Source organism: Galeopterus variegatus, unplaced genomic scaffold, assembly GCF_000696425.1.
Source record: "Galeopterus variegatus unplaced genomic scaffold, G_variegatus-3.0.2 Scaffold3600, whole genome shotgun sequence".
Taxonomy (NCBI): Eukaryota; Metazoa; Chordata; class Mammalia; order Dermoptera; family Cynocephalidae; genus Galeopterus; species Galeopterus variegatus.
Window position 1 is genome coordinate 77961 of NW_007729711.1, and position 18560 is coordinate 96520.

General features: G+C 34.1%; 1 protein-coding gene across 4 annotated transcripts in view; it reads left to right on the top strand.

Annotated features, from left to right (window-relative positions):
• Positions 1-18560, top strand: part of LOC103601127 (uncharacterized protein KIAA1109) — a 127838-nt gene that overhangs the window by 58648 nt on the left and 50630 nt on the right. For 3 of the 4 annotated variants that reach the window (XM_008585505.1, XM_008585508.1, XM_008585507.1), the window contains exons 24-30: positions 505-716; positions 1965-2163; positions 6145-6204; positions 8117-8343; positions 9087-9287; positions 9487-9617; positions 11120-11243. In XM_008585505.1, coding sequence (XP_008583727.1) covers positions 505-716; positions 1965-2163; positions 6145-6204; positions 8117-8343; positions 9087-9287; positions 9487-9617; positions 11120-11243 — 1154 coding nt within the window. The remainder of the gene's footprint in view (positions 1-504; positions 717-1964; positions 2164-6144; positions 6205-8116; positions 8344-9086; positions 9288-9486; positions 9618-11119; positions 11244-18560) is intronic. The other variant, XM_008585509.1, reaches the window with a different exon arrangement.

The window sequence follows — 18560 nt, forward strand, 5'->3', positions numbered from 1 at the left end:
TATACACCGCTGTGAAATGAAGGTTTTCCTTAAGGTTTCTTTCTTGTAAACCAACTCTAATGTCTTTAACCTTTATCTCTAAATCAAATCCTTTTAATGTATATTTCTAGCATTACATACCTCTCCTTCAAGAATTTTTAAAAGTAGTAACATTAATCTCTACAAATATGGTCAAGCACATGTCCTTCTATTTTTGTTTGTTATTCCATCCCAGTGCCTAGCATGTAATAGGCATTTCACAAATAATTTGTCGAATGAATGGACTTGGATTTTCTTTTTCCTTCTGCTGTCATACAGTTGCCTTCTTTCTCCTTCATTTTTTCATTTGTCAGTGAAAAATGTTGACTATGTTCTCTTAAATCCTTTCTAATTCTGATGTTACAGTTTTCTGGGACTAGTTTTTATTAATCAGCGGGATTTTACAGCTGTTGAGATTTACTTACCATGTAGATTTTTACCTTGTTGATTTTGATTTTCTTTCTGCCCTTTCTTAATTATGAAAAGCTGTGCTGTTTTGGCTGAATTATAAGGCTGCCTATGACAATTGGAATGAGCAACGAATGGCTTTACATAAAGATATTCATATGGCTACAAAGGAAGTAGTAGATATGTTACCTGGTATACAGCAAACATCAGCCCAAGCCTTTGGGACTCTTTTCCTTCAGCTCACTGTGAATGATCTGGGTATTTGCCTACCTATCACAAATACCACACAGGTACAAAAAAATCTTTTTTTTTTTTTTTTTTTAAGATTAAGAGGCAGGCATTTTTACTAAATGACTTCTAAGTATACTATTTGCCTACCTATCACAAATACCACACAGGTACAAAAAAATCTTTTTTTTTTTTTTTTTAAGATTAAGAGGCAGGCATTTTTACTAAATGACTTCTAAGTATACAGAATATAACGATAAAGTTTTCAGAAGAGTTTGTAACTGATTTAGTAGATAGCAAATAAGATTGAACTGCTTCAACCCATTATTCATCTATAAAGTATTAAATCTGAATCTCATGAGACTTTTCTGAAGCACTCTGATATGCTTCAGAATGATAAGATTGACACATTTGATAACTTAATTTTTACCTTGACAGATAAGATGCTTAGTTTTCAGAATCTTTTTATTGTTTTTTGTTTTGTTTTGGTTTGGTTTTGGCAGCTTGCTAGTATAGGGATCTGAACCCTTGACCTTGGTGTTATAACCAACTGTGCTAACCAGCTAGCCCCCTTTTATTGTTCTGTTTTTAGCAAATAAATCTTTGGTGTAAGCTTATTTTAAAAATGGAAACAAAAGGACATTTAAGAATACTATTTAATAACCTCATCTGGGTGTAATAGGGTAGGGGATTCCAAAATGCTTTTAAACTGTAATATTTAATGGTAATGAAACTCCAAGTTAAGTGTACACCTGAATAAAGCAAGAATTTTAGTAATTTAGGACCAATTCTCAGGTATATAAATTTGCATACACATCTGTATGAGAGATAAAAGGCTATAATCATAACAGTCAGATACAGGGGTCTATATTTTGATGTTATAATTTGCCTTAAACTGTAAGCAGTTGTTGAATGAGTTTATCTTTTAGGGTTCTGTTTGACAAGATAGGTTTAAGGAAAACTTTGGGTTGAGGATGGGCAATGTTAGTATGTTTGTGTCTCAGGAATTGGAATGTAGGTTTTTTTAATGGCATGATGGACAGGGCTTAGGAAACTTGTATCCATCAGGGGTCGATGTGATAGTGAGAGTGCTCCCCACAGCTAAAATCAGAGACTTGAAATAGAAAAGCAGATAATTAGGCCTTTGCAAGTTAAGTAAGAAAAAAAATGCAAATGGCAAATACGTTTCACTTGAGCAATTTAAATTTTAAAAGGTATGTTTCTAAGCTGCTTTTTTTAGAAGATTTCAGGGCTTGACCCTCTCTAGATTTTCGTTTGATGTCTTATTTCTTCTTTAATGTATTTTGCAGTCTAATCACACTGGAGACCTTGACACTGGTTCTGCTTTAGTGTTGACCATTGAAAGTACTCTCATCACTGCTTGCTCTTCAGAATCTCTGGTTAGCAAAGGGCATTTCAAAAACTTTTGTATCCGTTTTGCTGATGGTTTTGAGACATCGTGGGATGACTGGAAACCAGAAATTCGTGGAGATTTAGTGATGAATGCCTGTGAGTCTCTTTTATTTTCTATATGGGTTTAGAATTAAAAACAACAAAACAGTATGTCTCTATTTATAAAACTAAAGGTCGTGTATATGTATATAGAAGTGTTTTTAGACTTTGTGAAAGAAGGACTATTTCCAGTTGAAGGTAACAAAACATATTTCTGAATAACTACAGCTTTCAGTAGTTTTGGTAAGTAAACCAACCAGATGTTCTTTTTGATGGTGTAACATTGAAGGTTTGCTTACTCCCTGATTTTTCCTGTAATAGATCCATAAATGACCAGATAAAACAACTTTGTTCCATGGGGATCTTGAAAGAAAGTCATAGTTGTGTAAGGCCCACTCATCATAAAACGAAGAACAGGTTGCAAATAGCCAGGACCCGGAACTCCAGCCTTAATTAATATTGATGTGAATAAATCTATATGTCCAAATTTGTAGGAATACAGAGTATAATGTATGAATTCTTCCAATTCCATAATACTCAAGGTTGGATATAACTAAAACTGTTTTTATGCTATTTTGGAGTTATAGGGGTTTATTTGGTCTATTTTAATATTTTCTGTATAATAGAGTTAATAAAGCATCATTACTCTTAATAATAAATAAAAATTGTACTTCAGGAAATAAAAGATTGTGAACTAACATTCCTTAGCCAGTCTTGTAAGTTAAATAATAATTACTTTGTAGAAAGTGTTACGCCATTATTTATGCAATTTTTTTCCTTCTCCACTAGAGGGAAATCTTTCAGTTCTGGGTTTTCTTTGAGGAATGCAAAAACTTTCTATTATTTTTACACCAAACATTGAAGTTTTAGCATTCAGTGTTGACTAAATCTTAGATAAAATTATAGATGAAATTCTTGGTTTTGATATGTGGGCAATGAAAAGTATCTTTTCCTTCTGCCCTTTTAGGTTCTATACTGGGGCCCTTGTAACAAAAGACAGTTTAATGACAGAAAAGCATACAAATTTATTTAGTATGAGTTTTCTGTGACATGGGAGCCTACATAAGAAAGTGAGGACCTGAAGAAATGGTTAAACCTGCGTGTTTTTATACTGGGTTTGATGAAGAGTCCTGGAAAAATGCTATAGAACAAAAAGGAATAAGAGTAGTAAACTGGGGGAAACTTAGCATTAGTTTTCTCTCAGTGTCCCTCTATTTTAGAGATAAATGTTTTTATACTGGGTTTGATGAAGAGTCCTGGAAAAATGCTATAGAACAAAAAGGAATATGAGCTAAGGGTAGTAAACTGGGGGAAACTTAGCATTAGTTTTCTCTCAGTGTCCCTCTATTTTAGAGATAAGGATGCTCCTTTCTTCTGAGTATTATAGGGAAAGTACCCCACATGAGGATCTTATGACTTGCTTTAGAGGAAAGTCAGAGAGTTCTTCCTGTACCTGCCGTTTCTCAGATTCCTTCAGCTTAAAATAGTCAATATGCCAAGGTGCCATATTTTGGGGTAGTGTGTCCTGGACCCCACCAAATGCTTTGCATTTAAATAATTCATAGGTAAAATACTAAGATTTCTTTGAAATACTTCAGGTTAGTAAGAACACTTGAACTAAAGTACTCATGTCTGTTATCCAAAAGACCAAAAATAGCCTTCATCAGAAATCTATACATATTATCATTTTGTACAATTGTTATATGTGTTTTTAAAAAACACTATAACTGTACTCTTTTTTTTTCTTAAAGGCCAAAATAAATTCAAATGTACTGATTTTTATTAAGGTGACATCTTTGTTATCATTGTACTAATTAAAATAAATAGTATGTATTTTGAAGTAAAGGAAGTATACCATTTCCTTAACAGTTTATCTTAAAATGCATAAGAAATATGAAATAAGAAATATACCTCTGACTGAAAATAAAAAACTTATCTTAAAAAAGATAATTCAGCAATTCAGTATATATTTTGCCAACATCGTAGAACCATCAGAATAATTCATTTTGGGTTTAGGGGAGTACTAAATGACTTGCTGTTGTAACATGCTTATTTGAGTTTCTTTTGAGGGGGCCAGCAGGAGGGGAGCAGAGTAGTTGTTTTATTAACATAATTATAAGAATTTCAAATTATAAAATGGGCAAATTAGTTTACTAGTTTGTACTTTTTATTAATAGTAAATATACTTAGATATAACTGCCATTTAATATTTTTTTTAAAAAGAGATGAGTATAAGGTAGAGAAATAAGAAATGGTAGGATTATGCCTTAGAGTGTTTTGGGGGTTTTTTTTTACAGATCATTTTAAAAACATACCCTAGAAAAGAGTGGTCCAGTGAAATTTTCTCTCCAGATGATAATGTATTGGGGAAATGCGGTAAAAATTAGAAAAGATAATCTGTAGGAAGAGTTAAAAGGGCCATGTAAGTAGGTAGTAAAGTTAGACTCATTTAATCAACATGTATGTAGACAAATTATATAAACCATCAGAAGTTTGAAGAACTCCAGCCTATATGTTAAAACCTGGGGAGCAGTTATCAGGCCAGGAAAATAGCGATTCTGAATTCAGACTAATGGTTGTTCCATGTCAGCATTCTGTCTCTGACACAGAGACCATGGATGCTATCAGGTAGTTGCTAGTTGACTTCTTGGTCCTTGTTTTCAGGATTCAGATCTACTCCTAAAAATCTTAATATTCCTTAATTAATTCATCATACTCTGTATCCTATTAATTTATGTAATCATTTTTTAAACTTTTAATTATCAAAAATTCTCTGCCGCTCCTTGGGATAGGGAATTCTAAAAGTTTTCTATCTCCTTTTAATTTACTAATTCTTCCTTTCACTTGGCCTCAATTATTCAAATTTCAAAGGGTTTTCTTTTCATTGTAGCATTCTTGCATTTGAAAAGCTAATATAGGATTTATTTTTTCTGCTTTGTAGCCATGACTATAGAGCTGACTTGGGGGACCCTTTACTCCAAAACCAGATCTAGTTCTTCCTTAATTTAGAATTTGCATGTGAGACTCAGATACTGTATGGTTCAAAATATAATTTAGATTTTAAAGTAACTGCAATATCTTTTTTAAAAGCAAATGATATATAGGAATTGTCACTTAATAGCAAATAAATCCTCTCTCACAAACTAAGTCATAGTACTTTTAAGTTGGGAGGATTTTTCTGTTTTGAAAACTTTCAAGGAAAGACACAAATTTAATACTAGAGTACCTAGAAAATGAATAGCAAGCCAAAATTTAAGTAACATTTTAATATCAATTTAGGATTCAGAATGAGTTTACAAAAGAACATTTCATTTAAGACATATGGACTGTCAAATTTAGGTTGATATTTAGTTTCCATTAGTGATTACTGAGAAAGGTCTTAATTCTGTCTTTAGAGTTTACTTTGTTTAAAAGTTGTTTCATGGATAGTATGTCTGTTGAAAATTGTTGAGATTAATTAACCTCTTTTTTGAAGCTGAAGTTATCAGTTTAAACTAGGTGGTAGTAAATGGTTCACAAAGTCAGATATGTTCTGAGGGTAGATCCATGACCTTATGAGATTGACATCATGGCAGTGAGTCATTTTTTCTCATAAAATGTTCCTTCATGAATCATGTCTCTGACCTAATGTGGCAGTTCTTAGTTATCAAAAAATTAGTTTTAAATCATTTTCATTCTCAATGTGCCATTCTCTCATGATGGCACAAATTGTCGTAAGCGTCCTGGATGTTGGTGCAAAGCCTACTAGAGTTTCAGAGTCGGCCAGGTTTCCCACAGATAAAGAAATCACATGCAGAAAATACAGCTAAAACTGCAGTTAAATTGCTAAAATCATAGAATGAAATATTGTGAGATGTGGAATAGATCTTATGAGTCATTAAGGTAGCCCTTCCATTTTACAGATTAAGAACTGAAATATAGAGAGACTAGTAATCCTGTCTGTATCTAGGTAATAATCTTTGGGTGAAAAATTGGAGTATGGTATTTAATCACAACGTGTTTTTATTGAAATCTATTTTGGGGGTGATTTTTGTGCAGGTGTAGTTCCAGATGGCACCTATGAAGTATGTTCGAGGACTACAGGACAAGCAGCAGCTGGTAGGTTCACTTTCAGTATTACTTTTGCTACATATGTAAGGTAGAATTCTTCCTTTATTTTAATGATGAAGGATCTTTTAGCTAAGCTAATTCTGGTGTTCACTAATTTAAAAAAAAAACTATTTCACAATAATATTAGCATATTTGCAGTTATTGCAATTATTAATTAGATACCTATTATGTACCAGCTACACTGCAAAATGTTTTGGGAAAGACAAAGATGAATAAGTTATATTTTCTGTCTTCCATACATCTAATTTCTGATAACGTACTTACGGCACATACAGCAAAATTACATTGAAGTAACTGATAAATACATAAAATATAAAATTCCAATTGCCATTGAAATGTACTGGAGGGAGAGAATATTTCCAAATATGGGACAATAAGCTTCATGAAAGAACAAGCATTTAAACAGGGACTCAAACTATGGATAAAATGTTCCTTAAGCAAAAACTGGGGTGCTGTGGGCCAGAGGAAATTCAAGCAGAGAGAATAACATTAATCATGATGTTAAAGTTCAGTGTCTACTCAGTGTTGTCCAATTTGGCTGGAAGAGAGTTATGCCAAAAATAAGGGTGGAAAAATATTAAATGTCAAATTAAGGAGTTTGGACTTGATTTGGTGGGCAGTGGGAAAGCCACCGAATGTTTTTGAACAAGAAAGCAGATGTTGACACTATCAAAGGGACACTTTCAAGGATTATAGACCAGAAAAAGTCCCAGGAAACCAGTTAGGAGATAACTATGAAAGTAATAACCTGATTTGACAAAGGTGATAGCACAATGTAAATTTTCATTATTTCACTTGTAAAATTGGACAAAGTGAGCAAAAGGGAGATATAATTTGAGAGATTGTAAAATGTTGAGAGGGGTAGAAGCTAAAGTTGATCAATTTCCTGTATCTCCTTACTATTCCCTGTCATCTTCCCTAAGCCTAGCCTCTCAGTGCTTATCCTAAGTAAATTTTCTCAGAAAGTACCAAGGCCTACAGTCCCCACTGACAAAGAACTGAAAAAGTTAGGAAATTTTCATTAGCAATTAGAGGGAAAGGGTGGTGACTGAAGCATATATATTGGGAGAGAGGTCACATAAAAGTCTTTGGACTCCTGTTTATAAGTGACAGCAACCCACTCAAACTAGCTTAACCAAAAGGGGGAGCTTATTGAAATGATATTTGCAGATTACAATTAAATTTAGGAATGGCTATGTCAGGGAAGACAGGAACCAGGTCAATTCCGGGGCCCTTAGGACTACTAGAACCAAGATCACAGCTGTCACCAGGACTCGTTCCAGCTCTTGTCTTTGCTCCTCTCTGGCTGCTGCTTTTCTTTAAATTTTGTTTTGTTTTCTGTTTTTTAATTTATGAAGTCTAGCCGCTTAGCTCACTTGGGAGAGCATGGTGCTGACAACCACAAAATGAAGGGTTCAAATCCCCTTTCCAGACCTAAAACAAAAAACAACAAGCAAGCAAATGATGACCTTTTTCCTTACACATGGCTGGAAACATGGCTTCCAAGAGCTCATGAGCCTCATTTCCTCGCCCTCAGTCATAAGAGAAGGAACAACTTTTATCTTTCATCTTCACCTGGACCAGTTACCTAATTAATTCCAGCTAATGACCTAGGGTGATAGCAATTCCTGCTATAGCCATGGGAAGGTGGATCAGCTTGAGGGCAGAGGAGGGAATCTATAGTTCCCAGGAGAAAGAAGGCTGCTATACAGAGGAAATAATAGATGCACACTCTACCCTTAGGGAAATCAATCCTGTAGTCTAATGTTTCTGACATATCTAGTTGTGAGAGTCATTAGTTATTATATATGGCCATCGTCCATTTTATTACTTAAGTTTAGAATTATTGAAATTCCTAAACTTAGGACTGACCAAAAATGCCACTTTTTTATTTAAACAGAAAGTAGTAGTGCTGGAACCTGGACACTCAACGTATTGTGGAAAATGTGTGGGATTGATGTCCACATGGATCCTAACATTGGCAAAAGGCTTAATGCTCTGGGTAATACCCTTACAACACTGACAGGAGAGGAAGACATAGATGACATTGCTGACCTAAATTCAGTTAACATAGCTGACCTGTCAGATGAGGATGAAGTTGATACTATGTCTCCCACTATCCATACTGTAAGTAAACTCACTGTTAGAATTTTTCAGGACTGGCTTATGTCCTGAGATAGGGATATTATTAATTCAGTGTTATTTAGTATATTATAGTTACTATTTGTGGAAGAAGGAAAGGGAGTGGCAGTTCCCTGTGTCTACATTTTATGATATTGTCTCTTAATTGAGTTCTGCGTTTCATAATGACTGTCATCCAACTTGTGCCTTAACCTGTAACATAATAACATTAAAAATTAAGTGCAAGCAAATCTATAGCAATTGAAAGTAGAAAAGTGATTATCTAGGGCTAGTAGAATGGGGAGTGGGGCGGGGAAGGGGAATGGGAAGAGACTGCTAATAGTTATGGGTTTTCTTTTGGGCTGATGAAAATGTTCCCAACTGAGATTGTGATGTTGTTCCATAATTTTGTGAATATACTAAAAAACCTTTGAATTGTACATTTTAAATGGGTGAATTTTATGGTATGTGAATTTTATCTCAATAGGGTTGTTAAAAAATGAATCTCAAAAAAAGCAAAGTACACCCACCAAACAAAAGCATACATTTTCAAAATATGTATTTCTATCTATAGTATACATTCTGTAGTATCAAGTTGTTTGGTAGTCAAAAAGAAAGTCACTCTCTGCTTTCATTCTAGTATTGATTTTTTAAAATTATTTTAAACATCTTTTAACTATTGTACAATGAAATAGTTTTGTTCTTGGAAAGAAATTTTTAAAAAATTAATATTACTGTTTATTATTTAGAATTCAGATGGAAGTTCAGTAAGTGGAGATGGCCACAAGCTCACCTTTGGGCAGCGACTTGTAAATCACCTGCTAGGCCTGACGCCCCCAAGTCAGCGCTATTCTGTTCCTGCAGAGTATCTATGTGACCCAGAGATGCGGGGCTCCCCTCAGTCTAGCCACTCCCATTTGAAAGCATGCAGAGCACACTCATGGGGAAATGTAGGTAGCAACTAAACAGATTCCTTATGAAAATGAAGGGATATCAATCAATGGAGAATTACAATCATCTTACTTAATATAGATGGCTTTGATTCTTGCATGCTTACTTTGATTTAAGGTGTTAATTTTGTGATAATTTAGTTTTGCTGTGTGACCTGAGGGTGGTATTGACAGATACAATTTGCTTTTGATTTTTCAGGAAGCTGTAGATTATCGAAGACAAGGAGCAACTTCTGGCCAGCCAGGAGAAATTAGAGGAAGAAAAATTATGAAGCGTATAGTAGATATCAGAGAACTGAATGAACAGGCCAAAGTAATAGATGATCTTAAGTATGTATAATGATTTTTAATTTAATATAGTCTTCCCTAATAATAGATTTATAAGATGTTAAATGTAGAGGAAACTGTATTGGGCTAAAATAAACCCTTTAGTTTATCAGTGAGATCACTAAGGTACAGAGAAGTTTAATAATTTGCCTAAGATCATAAATTCATTAGTGATGAAATTAGGCTAGAAATCCAAGTCTAGTGCTCCTCACACCTCCTCACTTCTGAGCAGTCAATGACTGACTTTATATCATATATACGTGTCTGCACATGTGTGTATACATTTATACATATCTTTACATGCGTATGTAAATACAGGGGTACTTCAAACAGTTGATGAAAAGATTTGTATTATCTTTCTATTTTTTCATGAACTTTTTGAAGTGCTCTTGAATATGCATTAGTCTTTTGCTAACAGTATTTCCGAAATGCAATTTTTTAGAGGAGAAAAAATATAGCATTTATGAAGTACCAATTGTGAGTTTGATATCTTTACATGCGTATGTAAATACAGGGGTACTTCAAACAGTTGATGAAAAGATTCGTATTATCTTTCTATTTTTTCATGAACTTTTTGAAGTGCTCTTGAATATGCATTAGTCTTTTGCTAACAGTATTTACGAAATGCAATTTTTTAGAGGAGAAAAAATATAGCATTTATGAAGTACCAATTGTGAGTTTGTCTTATGTTATCTCAATTTAATCCTCACTACATTTCTGTAAGGTTAGATGACATTATTCAAACTTTATTGTTGAGGAAACTGGCTCAGAGAAGTTAAAGAATTAGAATTTAACTTGTGTGTGTTTGACTTCAAGATTCATGCTTTTTTACTTTTGCCTGCCTGTATTAGCAGTTCTCTAGAACTGAGGTGGGGGTAGGATGAGTAGAGAGGGGATAGTAGGTGGTAGTAATCTTTTTTCTGTATCTGTTGCCTATGGATAGTACTAAGTAATACTTCCTCTGTAAGAATAAATATTCTTCTTGCTAAACTTTGAAATTCTTTTTCCCCAAAAGGTGATGGTCATGCTTCATCTTTTCTAATTTATACACTTGTACCTGTGTTTTTGTACATTCAAGGACTTTACACAGATATATGCATTTTGTACAATGAAAGGTATTGCTTAAAAACTTGTCTGTAAATTGTCATACAGTGACTCACATTTTCCTGTTGACTTACATTACAATTTGAGTTTTGTTCTCAGGGTAAAAAAATGACTTGAAGCAAAATATTCTCTTCCTCTAAACTCTTACCTGAGGTTTATATTATATGTAAAATTTTATATAAAGACATTTTCCTGTAGAGTGGGTCTGTGGTTTTCATAAGATTGCCATAGAGACTCTTAATACAGCAATTGGCAAGAATCACTTCCTCAATCATCAGAGTTTTTTTTACAGTTTGGCAGATACGAGTGTTGAACTTGCAGAGGGTTTTGGCCTGTCCATACATAAAAAATCAGTCTCATTTTGTTCTTTATAATAATTGCCATATTTGTTTTGCATCCAGAAAATTAGGTGCAAGTGAAGGAACCATAAACCAGGAAATTCAACGTTACCAGCAGTTAGAATCTGTGGCTGTGAATGACATTCGAAGAGATGTTCGTAAAAAATTACGGAGGTCCAGTATGCGAGTGAGTAAACGTTTAAGAAAAATTTTATTAAAGTAGATTTTTAAAAAAATTTTTTCATTATGAAACTTACTTATGATATGTTTATGTTCTCTTTTTTCTTCCAATGCTGGTGATAATACCATCCGATTTATACATATCTATCAGGGTACTTTAAAAATTCATGGAAAGATTTGCATTATCTTTTAATTGTATTTTTCCACAAACTTTTTGAAGTGAATGTACCAGTGCACATTTAAAGCAACTTACATTTAAGAATTCATTAAATCCTCACAACCACCCTATGAGGTACCTTGCATTACTTCCCCACTTTAAAGATGAGGAAACTGAGATGCAGAAAGGTCAAATGATTTGACCAAGGTTAAACAGCCAGTAATCCTGTTGAGCAAAGATTCAAACCCAGGCAGTGGGACTAACCATGTTTTGTCTGTCTTTCATGAACTCACACTTACTTTTTGATCTCCAGTGTTAACTCTGTGAAATATGTGAATTCTTGTGAAATCTTTTGAGATGTCTATTCTTACCCTATCCCATTCTCTGTGGTCAGCATTTACCTTTAAGCCACTTTGGAATTTATTCTTATCTTTATTTTTTAGCACTTTATTCTTATCTTTATTTTTTGTAGACTTAGTTGCCCTCACTAAAGTATGAGTCTAGTAATGGAAAAACTACTTTTTTAGAAAACCATTTCCCCCTTTTCTTGCTTGCTTACTTTATTTTTTAATTTAATTTAATTTTTTAATTTTTTTGTCAGGTGGCTGGTACAGGGATCAAACCTTGGACCTCGGTATTATAAGCACTGCACTGTAACCAACTAAGCTAACCGGCCAGCCCTATTTTTTTAAAGACAATTTTTTTAGCTCAGTTTTAGTTTCACAGCAAAATTAAAAGTACAGAGATTTCCCGTTTACCCCCACCCTCACACATGTATAACCTTCCCCATTACCAATATCCCCCACCAGAGTGATACATTTGTTACAATTTGACCTGCATTGACACATCATTATCACCGAAAGTCCATAGTTTACATTAGGGTTCACTCTTGGTGTTATACATTCCGTAGGTTTGGACAAATATATAATGACATGTATCCATCATTATATATAGTATCATATGGAGTAGTTTCACTCCCTAAAAATCCTCTGTGCGCTACCTATTTATCCTTCTCTCTCCTCCCTCTGGAATCTACCAATCTTTTTACTGTCTCCCTATTTTTCCTTTTCCAGAACGTCACACAGTTGGAATCATACAATATGTAGCCTTTTCAGATTGGTGTCTTTCACTCAGTAATATGCACTGAAGTTCTCTCTGTGTCTTTTCGTGGCTTGGTAGCTCATTTATTTTTAGTGCTAAACAATATTCATTGTTATCTACTGAAGGACATTTTGGTTGCTTCCCAGTTTTTTTTTTAATTAATTAATTTATTATTGGAACATAGTTGATTGTACATATCTATGTGGTACAGCATTGAATATCAATACCTGTGTGCAATATGTGATGATCAAATCAGGATAATTAGTATATTCTTCAATATACAGTGTAATCGATTTTAGTGGCCCTTTGACCAATTCTTCTCTTTCTTCCCTCCCCCTTTCTCACCTCTGGTAACCCCAGTTCTGTTTTCTTCTCTTAAAAGTTTGATGCATTAATGTGACTGTTATATCTTTCTGTCTTTTTTAATTTGTTTATTTGTTTATTTTTTCTTAGCTCCCACATACAAGCAAGGACATGCAGTATTTCTTTCTGTGCCTAGCTTATTTCACTTAACATAGTTTTCTCTGTTTATCCATGTTGTTGTGAATGGCAGTATTTCATTCTTTTTTATAGCAGAATAATATTCCATTGTATAAATACACAACATTTTCCTTATCCAGTTGTCCAACAAAGGACATTTAGGTTGGTTCCAGCTTTCGGCTATTGTAAATAGAGCTGCAATAAATATGGGAGTACAGGTGTCCCTTTGACATGATGATTTCCATTCCTTTGGATATATACCCACCAGTGGGATTGCTGGGTCATATAGCAGTTGTGTCTGTAGTTGTCTGAGGAATCTCCATACCATTTTCCACAATGGCTGCACCATTTTACAGTCTCATCAACAATGTAGGAGGGTTCCCCTTTCTTCACATCCTCACCAGCATTTATTCTCTTTTTGACAACAGCCAGTCTAACCTGGGTGAGATGATATCTCAGTGTGGTTTTGATTTGCATTTCCTGGATGCTGAGTGATGTTGAGCATTTTTTCATGTGTCTGTTGGACATTGTATATCTTCCATTGAGAAACGCCTTATTCAGCTCCTTTGCCGTTTTTTATTTGGGTTGTTTTCTTATTGTTAAGTTGTTTGAGTTCCTTGTATGTCCTTTGTCAGATGCATAGTTTGCAAATATTTTCTCCCACTGTGTAGGTTGTCTTTTTGCTCTGTTAATTGTTTCTTTTGCTGTGCAGAAGCTTTTTAGTTTTATATAATCCCATTTGTTTATTTTTCCTTTTGTTGCCTGTGCTTTGGGTTCATCATATTCAGAAAATCTTTGCACAGTCCTACTTCCTGAAGTGTTTCCCCTAAGTTTTCTTTTAGGAGTTTTATAGATTCAGTATGTATATTTAATTCTTTAATCCATTTTGAGTTGATTTTGGTATATGGCGAGAGATATAGATCTAGTTTCATTCTTCTACATATGGATGTCCTGTTTTACCAGCACCATTTATTGAAGAGGCAGTCTTTTCCCCAATATACGTTCCTGGCGCCTTTGTTAAAGATCAGTTGGCTGTAGGTATATGGGTAGATTTCTGGGTTCTCTGTTCTGTTCCACTGTCTTTTTTATGCCAGTAACATGCTGTTTTGGTTACTATAGCTTCACAGTATAGTTTGAAATTGGGTAGTATTATGCCTCCAACTTTATTTTTTTTTGCTCAGGATTGCTTTGGTTATTCAGGGTCTTTTGTTGTTCCATATAAATGGTAGGATTGTTTTTTTCTATTTCTGTGAAGAATGTCATTGATATTTTGATGGGGATTATATTGAATCTCTAGATCACTTTGGGTAGTGTTTTAGTCCATTTAGTGTTGCTATAACAGAATTACCTGAGACTGGGTAATTTATAAAGAAGAGAGGTTTATTTGGCTTACAATTCTGGGACAGCTGCATCTGGCGTGGGCCTCAGGCTGCTTCTACTCATGGCAGAAAGTGGCAGGCAGCCAGCGGGTAGAAGCAGATCACATGGCGACAGGAAGCAAGAGAGAGGAAGCAAGAGAGAGAGAGAGAAGGTGCCAGGGTCTTTTTAAGTAAGGAGCTCTCGCAGGAACTAATAGAGCAAGAACTCACTCATTAATCCCCCCTCCCCCAGGGAAAGCATTAATCTATTCATGAAGGATCCACCCCCATGACTCAATCAGTTTCCAACACTGCCGCATTGGATATCAAATTTCCACATGAGTTTTGGAGGGGACAACACATCCAAACTCCATCAGGTAGTATGGACATTTTTACAATGTTAATTCTTTCAATCCAAAAGCATGGAATGTCTTTCCATCTTTTTGTGTCCTTTTTAATTTCCTTCAGCAATGATTTGTAGTTCTTGTGGAGATATTTCACATCCTTGGTTAACTTTATTCCCAGGTATTTTATTTTTTTGATGACTACTGTAAATAGGCTAGCTTTCTTGATTTCTTTTTCTGTTAGTTCATTGTTGGAGTATGAAAATGCTACTGACTTTTGCATGTTGATTTTGTATCCTCCAATTTTGCTGAAATTGTTTATCAACTCTAAGAATTTTTTTGCTTCCCAGTTTTTGCAATTATGAAGAAAGCTGCTATAAACTTCTGTGTGCAGGTTTTTGTGTGGAGATAAATTTTTAACTTCTTTAGGTAAATATCAAGGAGTGCAACTGCTTGACTGTATAGGAAAGGTATGTTTAGTTTTCTAAGAAACTGCCCAGCTTTCCTCCATAGTGGCTGTACCATTTTGCATTTCCACCAGCACTGAATGAGAGTTTCTGTTGCTCCTTATCCTTACCAGTGTTTGGTGTTGTCAGTGATCCAGATATTAGCCACTGTAATAGGTGTGTAGTGGTATCTTGTTTTAATTAGCATTTCCCTGATGACATATGATGTAGAGCATCTTTTCATATGCATATTTGTTATCTATATATCTTCTTCGGTAAGGTGTCTGTTACAATCTTTGGGTCATTTTTTAGTTAGGTTGTTTCTCTATTGCTGTGTTTTAAGAGTTCTTTGTATATTTTAAATAGTCCTTTATCAGGTGTGTCTTTTGAAAATATTTTCTCCCAGTGTGTGGCTTGTCTTCTCATTCTCTTGACATTGTCTTTTGCAGAGCAAAAGTTTTTAATTTTAATTGATTTCAACTTAAGTAATTAATTTACTTAATCAACTTAATCAACTAAATTAATTGATTTAATTTAATTGAGTTCAACTCATCAATTATTTTTTTCATGGATCATGACTTTGGTGTATCTAAAAGTCATTGCCATACCCAAGGTCATCTAGTTGTCTCCTATGTTATCTTCTAGGAGTTTTATAGTTTTTTCTTTTATACTTAGATCTATGATGTATTTTGAGTTAATTTTTTGTGAAGGATATAAGGTCTGTGTTCATGTTTTTTGCACATGGGTGTGCAGTTGTTCAAGCACCATTTGTTTAAAAGACTGTCTTTGCTTGATTTTATTGCCTTTGCTCCTTTGTCAAAGATGAGTTGACTATATTCATATGGGTATATTTCTGGGCTTTCTGTTCTGTTGCATTGATTTATTTGTCTTCTCTGTTGCCAATATTACATTGTCTTGATTACTGTAGTTTTATAGTAAGTCTTGAAGTGTCAGTCCTACAACTTTGTTCTTCTCCTTCACTGCTATGTTGGCTATTCTGGATCTTTTGTCTCTCCATATAAACTTTAGAATCAGTTTGTTGATATCCACAAAATAACCTGCTAGAATTTTGATTGGGATCACATTGAATCTATAGATCAAGTTGGGAAGAACTGACATCTTTATAATATTGATTATTCCTTTTCATGAACATGGAAAATCTCTCCACTTATTTAGTTCTTTGATATATTTCATTAGAGTTTTATAGTTTGCCCTACTTAGATCTTGTAAATAATTTGTTAGATTTATACCTAAGTATTTCATTTTTGGGGGTGCTAGTGTCAATGATATTGTGTTTCTAATTTCAAATTCCACTTGTTTATTGCTAGTATATAGGAAAGCAATTGACTTTTGTATCCTTTTATCCTGCAACATTGCTATTATTGATTATTAGTTCTGCTAGTTTTTTGGTGAATTCTTTTGGATTTTCTGTGTAGACAATAATGTCATCTGTGAACAAAGACAGTTTTATTTCTTCCATCCTAATCTGTATGCTTTGTATTTCCTTTTCTTGTCTTATTGCACTAGCTAATACAATATTGAAAAGCAGTATTGACTTCCTTGTCTTGTTCCTGATCTTCACAGGGAAGCTTTGAGTTTCTCACTATTAAGTATGATGGTAGATGTAGGTTTTTTGTACATATTCTTTATCAAATTGAGGAAATTCTCCTCTATTCGTTGTTTACTGAGAGGTTTTTTTGGCTTGTTTTTGTTTTTTTAATGTTTGTTTTTATCATGAATGTGTGTTGGATTTTGCCCAATGCTTTTTTTGCATCCATTGCTGTGATCATATGACTTTTCTTCTTTAACCTGTTAATGTGACGAGTTCCATTAATTGACTTTCAGATGTCGAACCAGCCTTGGATACCTGGGATAAGGCTCACTTGATTGTGATATATAGTTCTTTTTATACATTGTTGGATTTGATTTGCTAATATTTTGTAAAGGATTTTTACATCAACGTTCATGAAAGACATTGGTCTGTAGTTTTCTTATAATGTCTTTGGTTTTGGTATCAGGGTAGTGGTGGCCTCATAGAATAAGTTAGGAAGTATTCCTCTGCTTCTATCTTCTGATAGAGATGGTAGAGAACTGGTATCATTTCTTCTTTAAATATTTGGTAGAATTCACCAGTGCACTCATTCTGAACCTGGTGCTTTCTGTTTTGAAAGGTTATTAATTATTGATTCAAGTTATTGAGTAGATATAAGCCTATTCAAAATATCTGTTTCCTCTTATGTAAGTTTTAGCAAATTGTGTCTTCTAAGGAATTGGTTCATTTCATCTAGGTTATCAAATTTGTGGACTTAGAGTTGTTCACAGTATTCCTTTATTCTTTTAATCTCCATAAAATCTGTAGTTATGTCCCCTCTTTCATTTCTGATGTTAGTAATTTGTGTCTTTTTTTTTTCTTACTTAACGAAGCTAGGGGCTTATTGATTTTATTGATCATTTCAAAAAGCCAGCTTTCAGTTTTGCTGATTTCTCTGTTGATTTCCTGTTTGTTTCACTGATTTACACTATAATTTTTATTATTTCTTTTCTTCTGCTTAATTTGGATTTAATTTGCTCTTTTTATAGTTTCCTAAGGTGGGAGCTTAGATCATTGATTTTAGATTTTTTTTTCCTAATATATGCATTTAATGCTATAAATTTTCTTCTAAGCACTGCTTTCTCTGCATCCCACAAATTTTAAGTTGTGTTTTCATTTTCATTTGGTTCAAAATATTTTTAAATTTATGGGCCGGCCTGTGGCTCACTCGGTAGAGTGCGGTGCTGATAACACCAAGGCCACGGGTTCGGATCCCATATAGGGATGGCCGGTTCGCTCACTGCCTGAGCGTGGTGCTGACAAAATATTTTTAAATTTTTCTTGAGATTTCTTCTTTGGTCTATGTGCTACTTAGAAGTGTGTTGTTTAATTTAGATGCACTTTGGGATTTTCCAGAAATCTTTCTGTTGTTGATTTCTGGCTTAATTCCATTGTGGTGTGAAATCAGACGTTGTATGATTTCTAACCTCTTACATTTGTTAAGGTGTGATTTATGGCCCAGAATGTGGTCTCTCTTGGTGAATATTCTATGTGAACTTGAGAAAAATGTGTATTCTGCTGTTGTTGGATAAAGTAGTCTACAGATTTTGATTATATCAAGTTGACTGATGGTGTTTTAGAGTTCAATTGTGTTCTTACTGATTTTTCGTGTGCTGGGTCTGTCCATTTCTGATAAAGAGGCATTGAAGTCTCCAACTATCACAGTGGATTCATCTATTTCTCCTTGCATTTCTATTATTTTGTGCTTCGTGTAATTTGGCAGTCTGTAGTTAGGTGTGTACACATTAAGTATTGTTATGAACTCTTAGAGAATTCATGACCCCTTTATCATTATGTAACGTGCTTCTTTTTTCCTGATAACTTTCCTTGCTTTGCAGTCTGCTTTG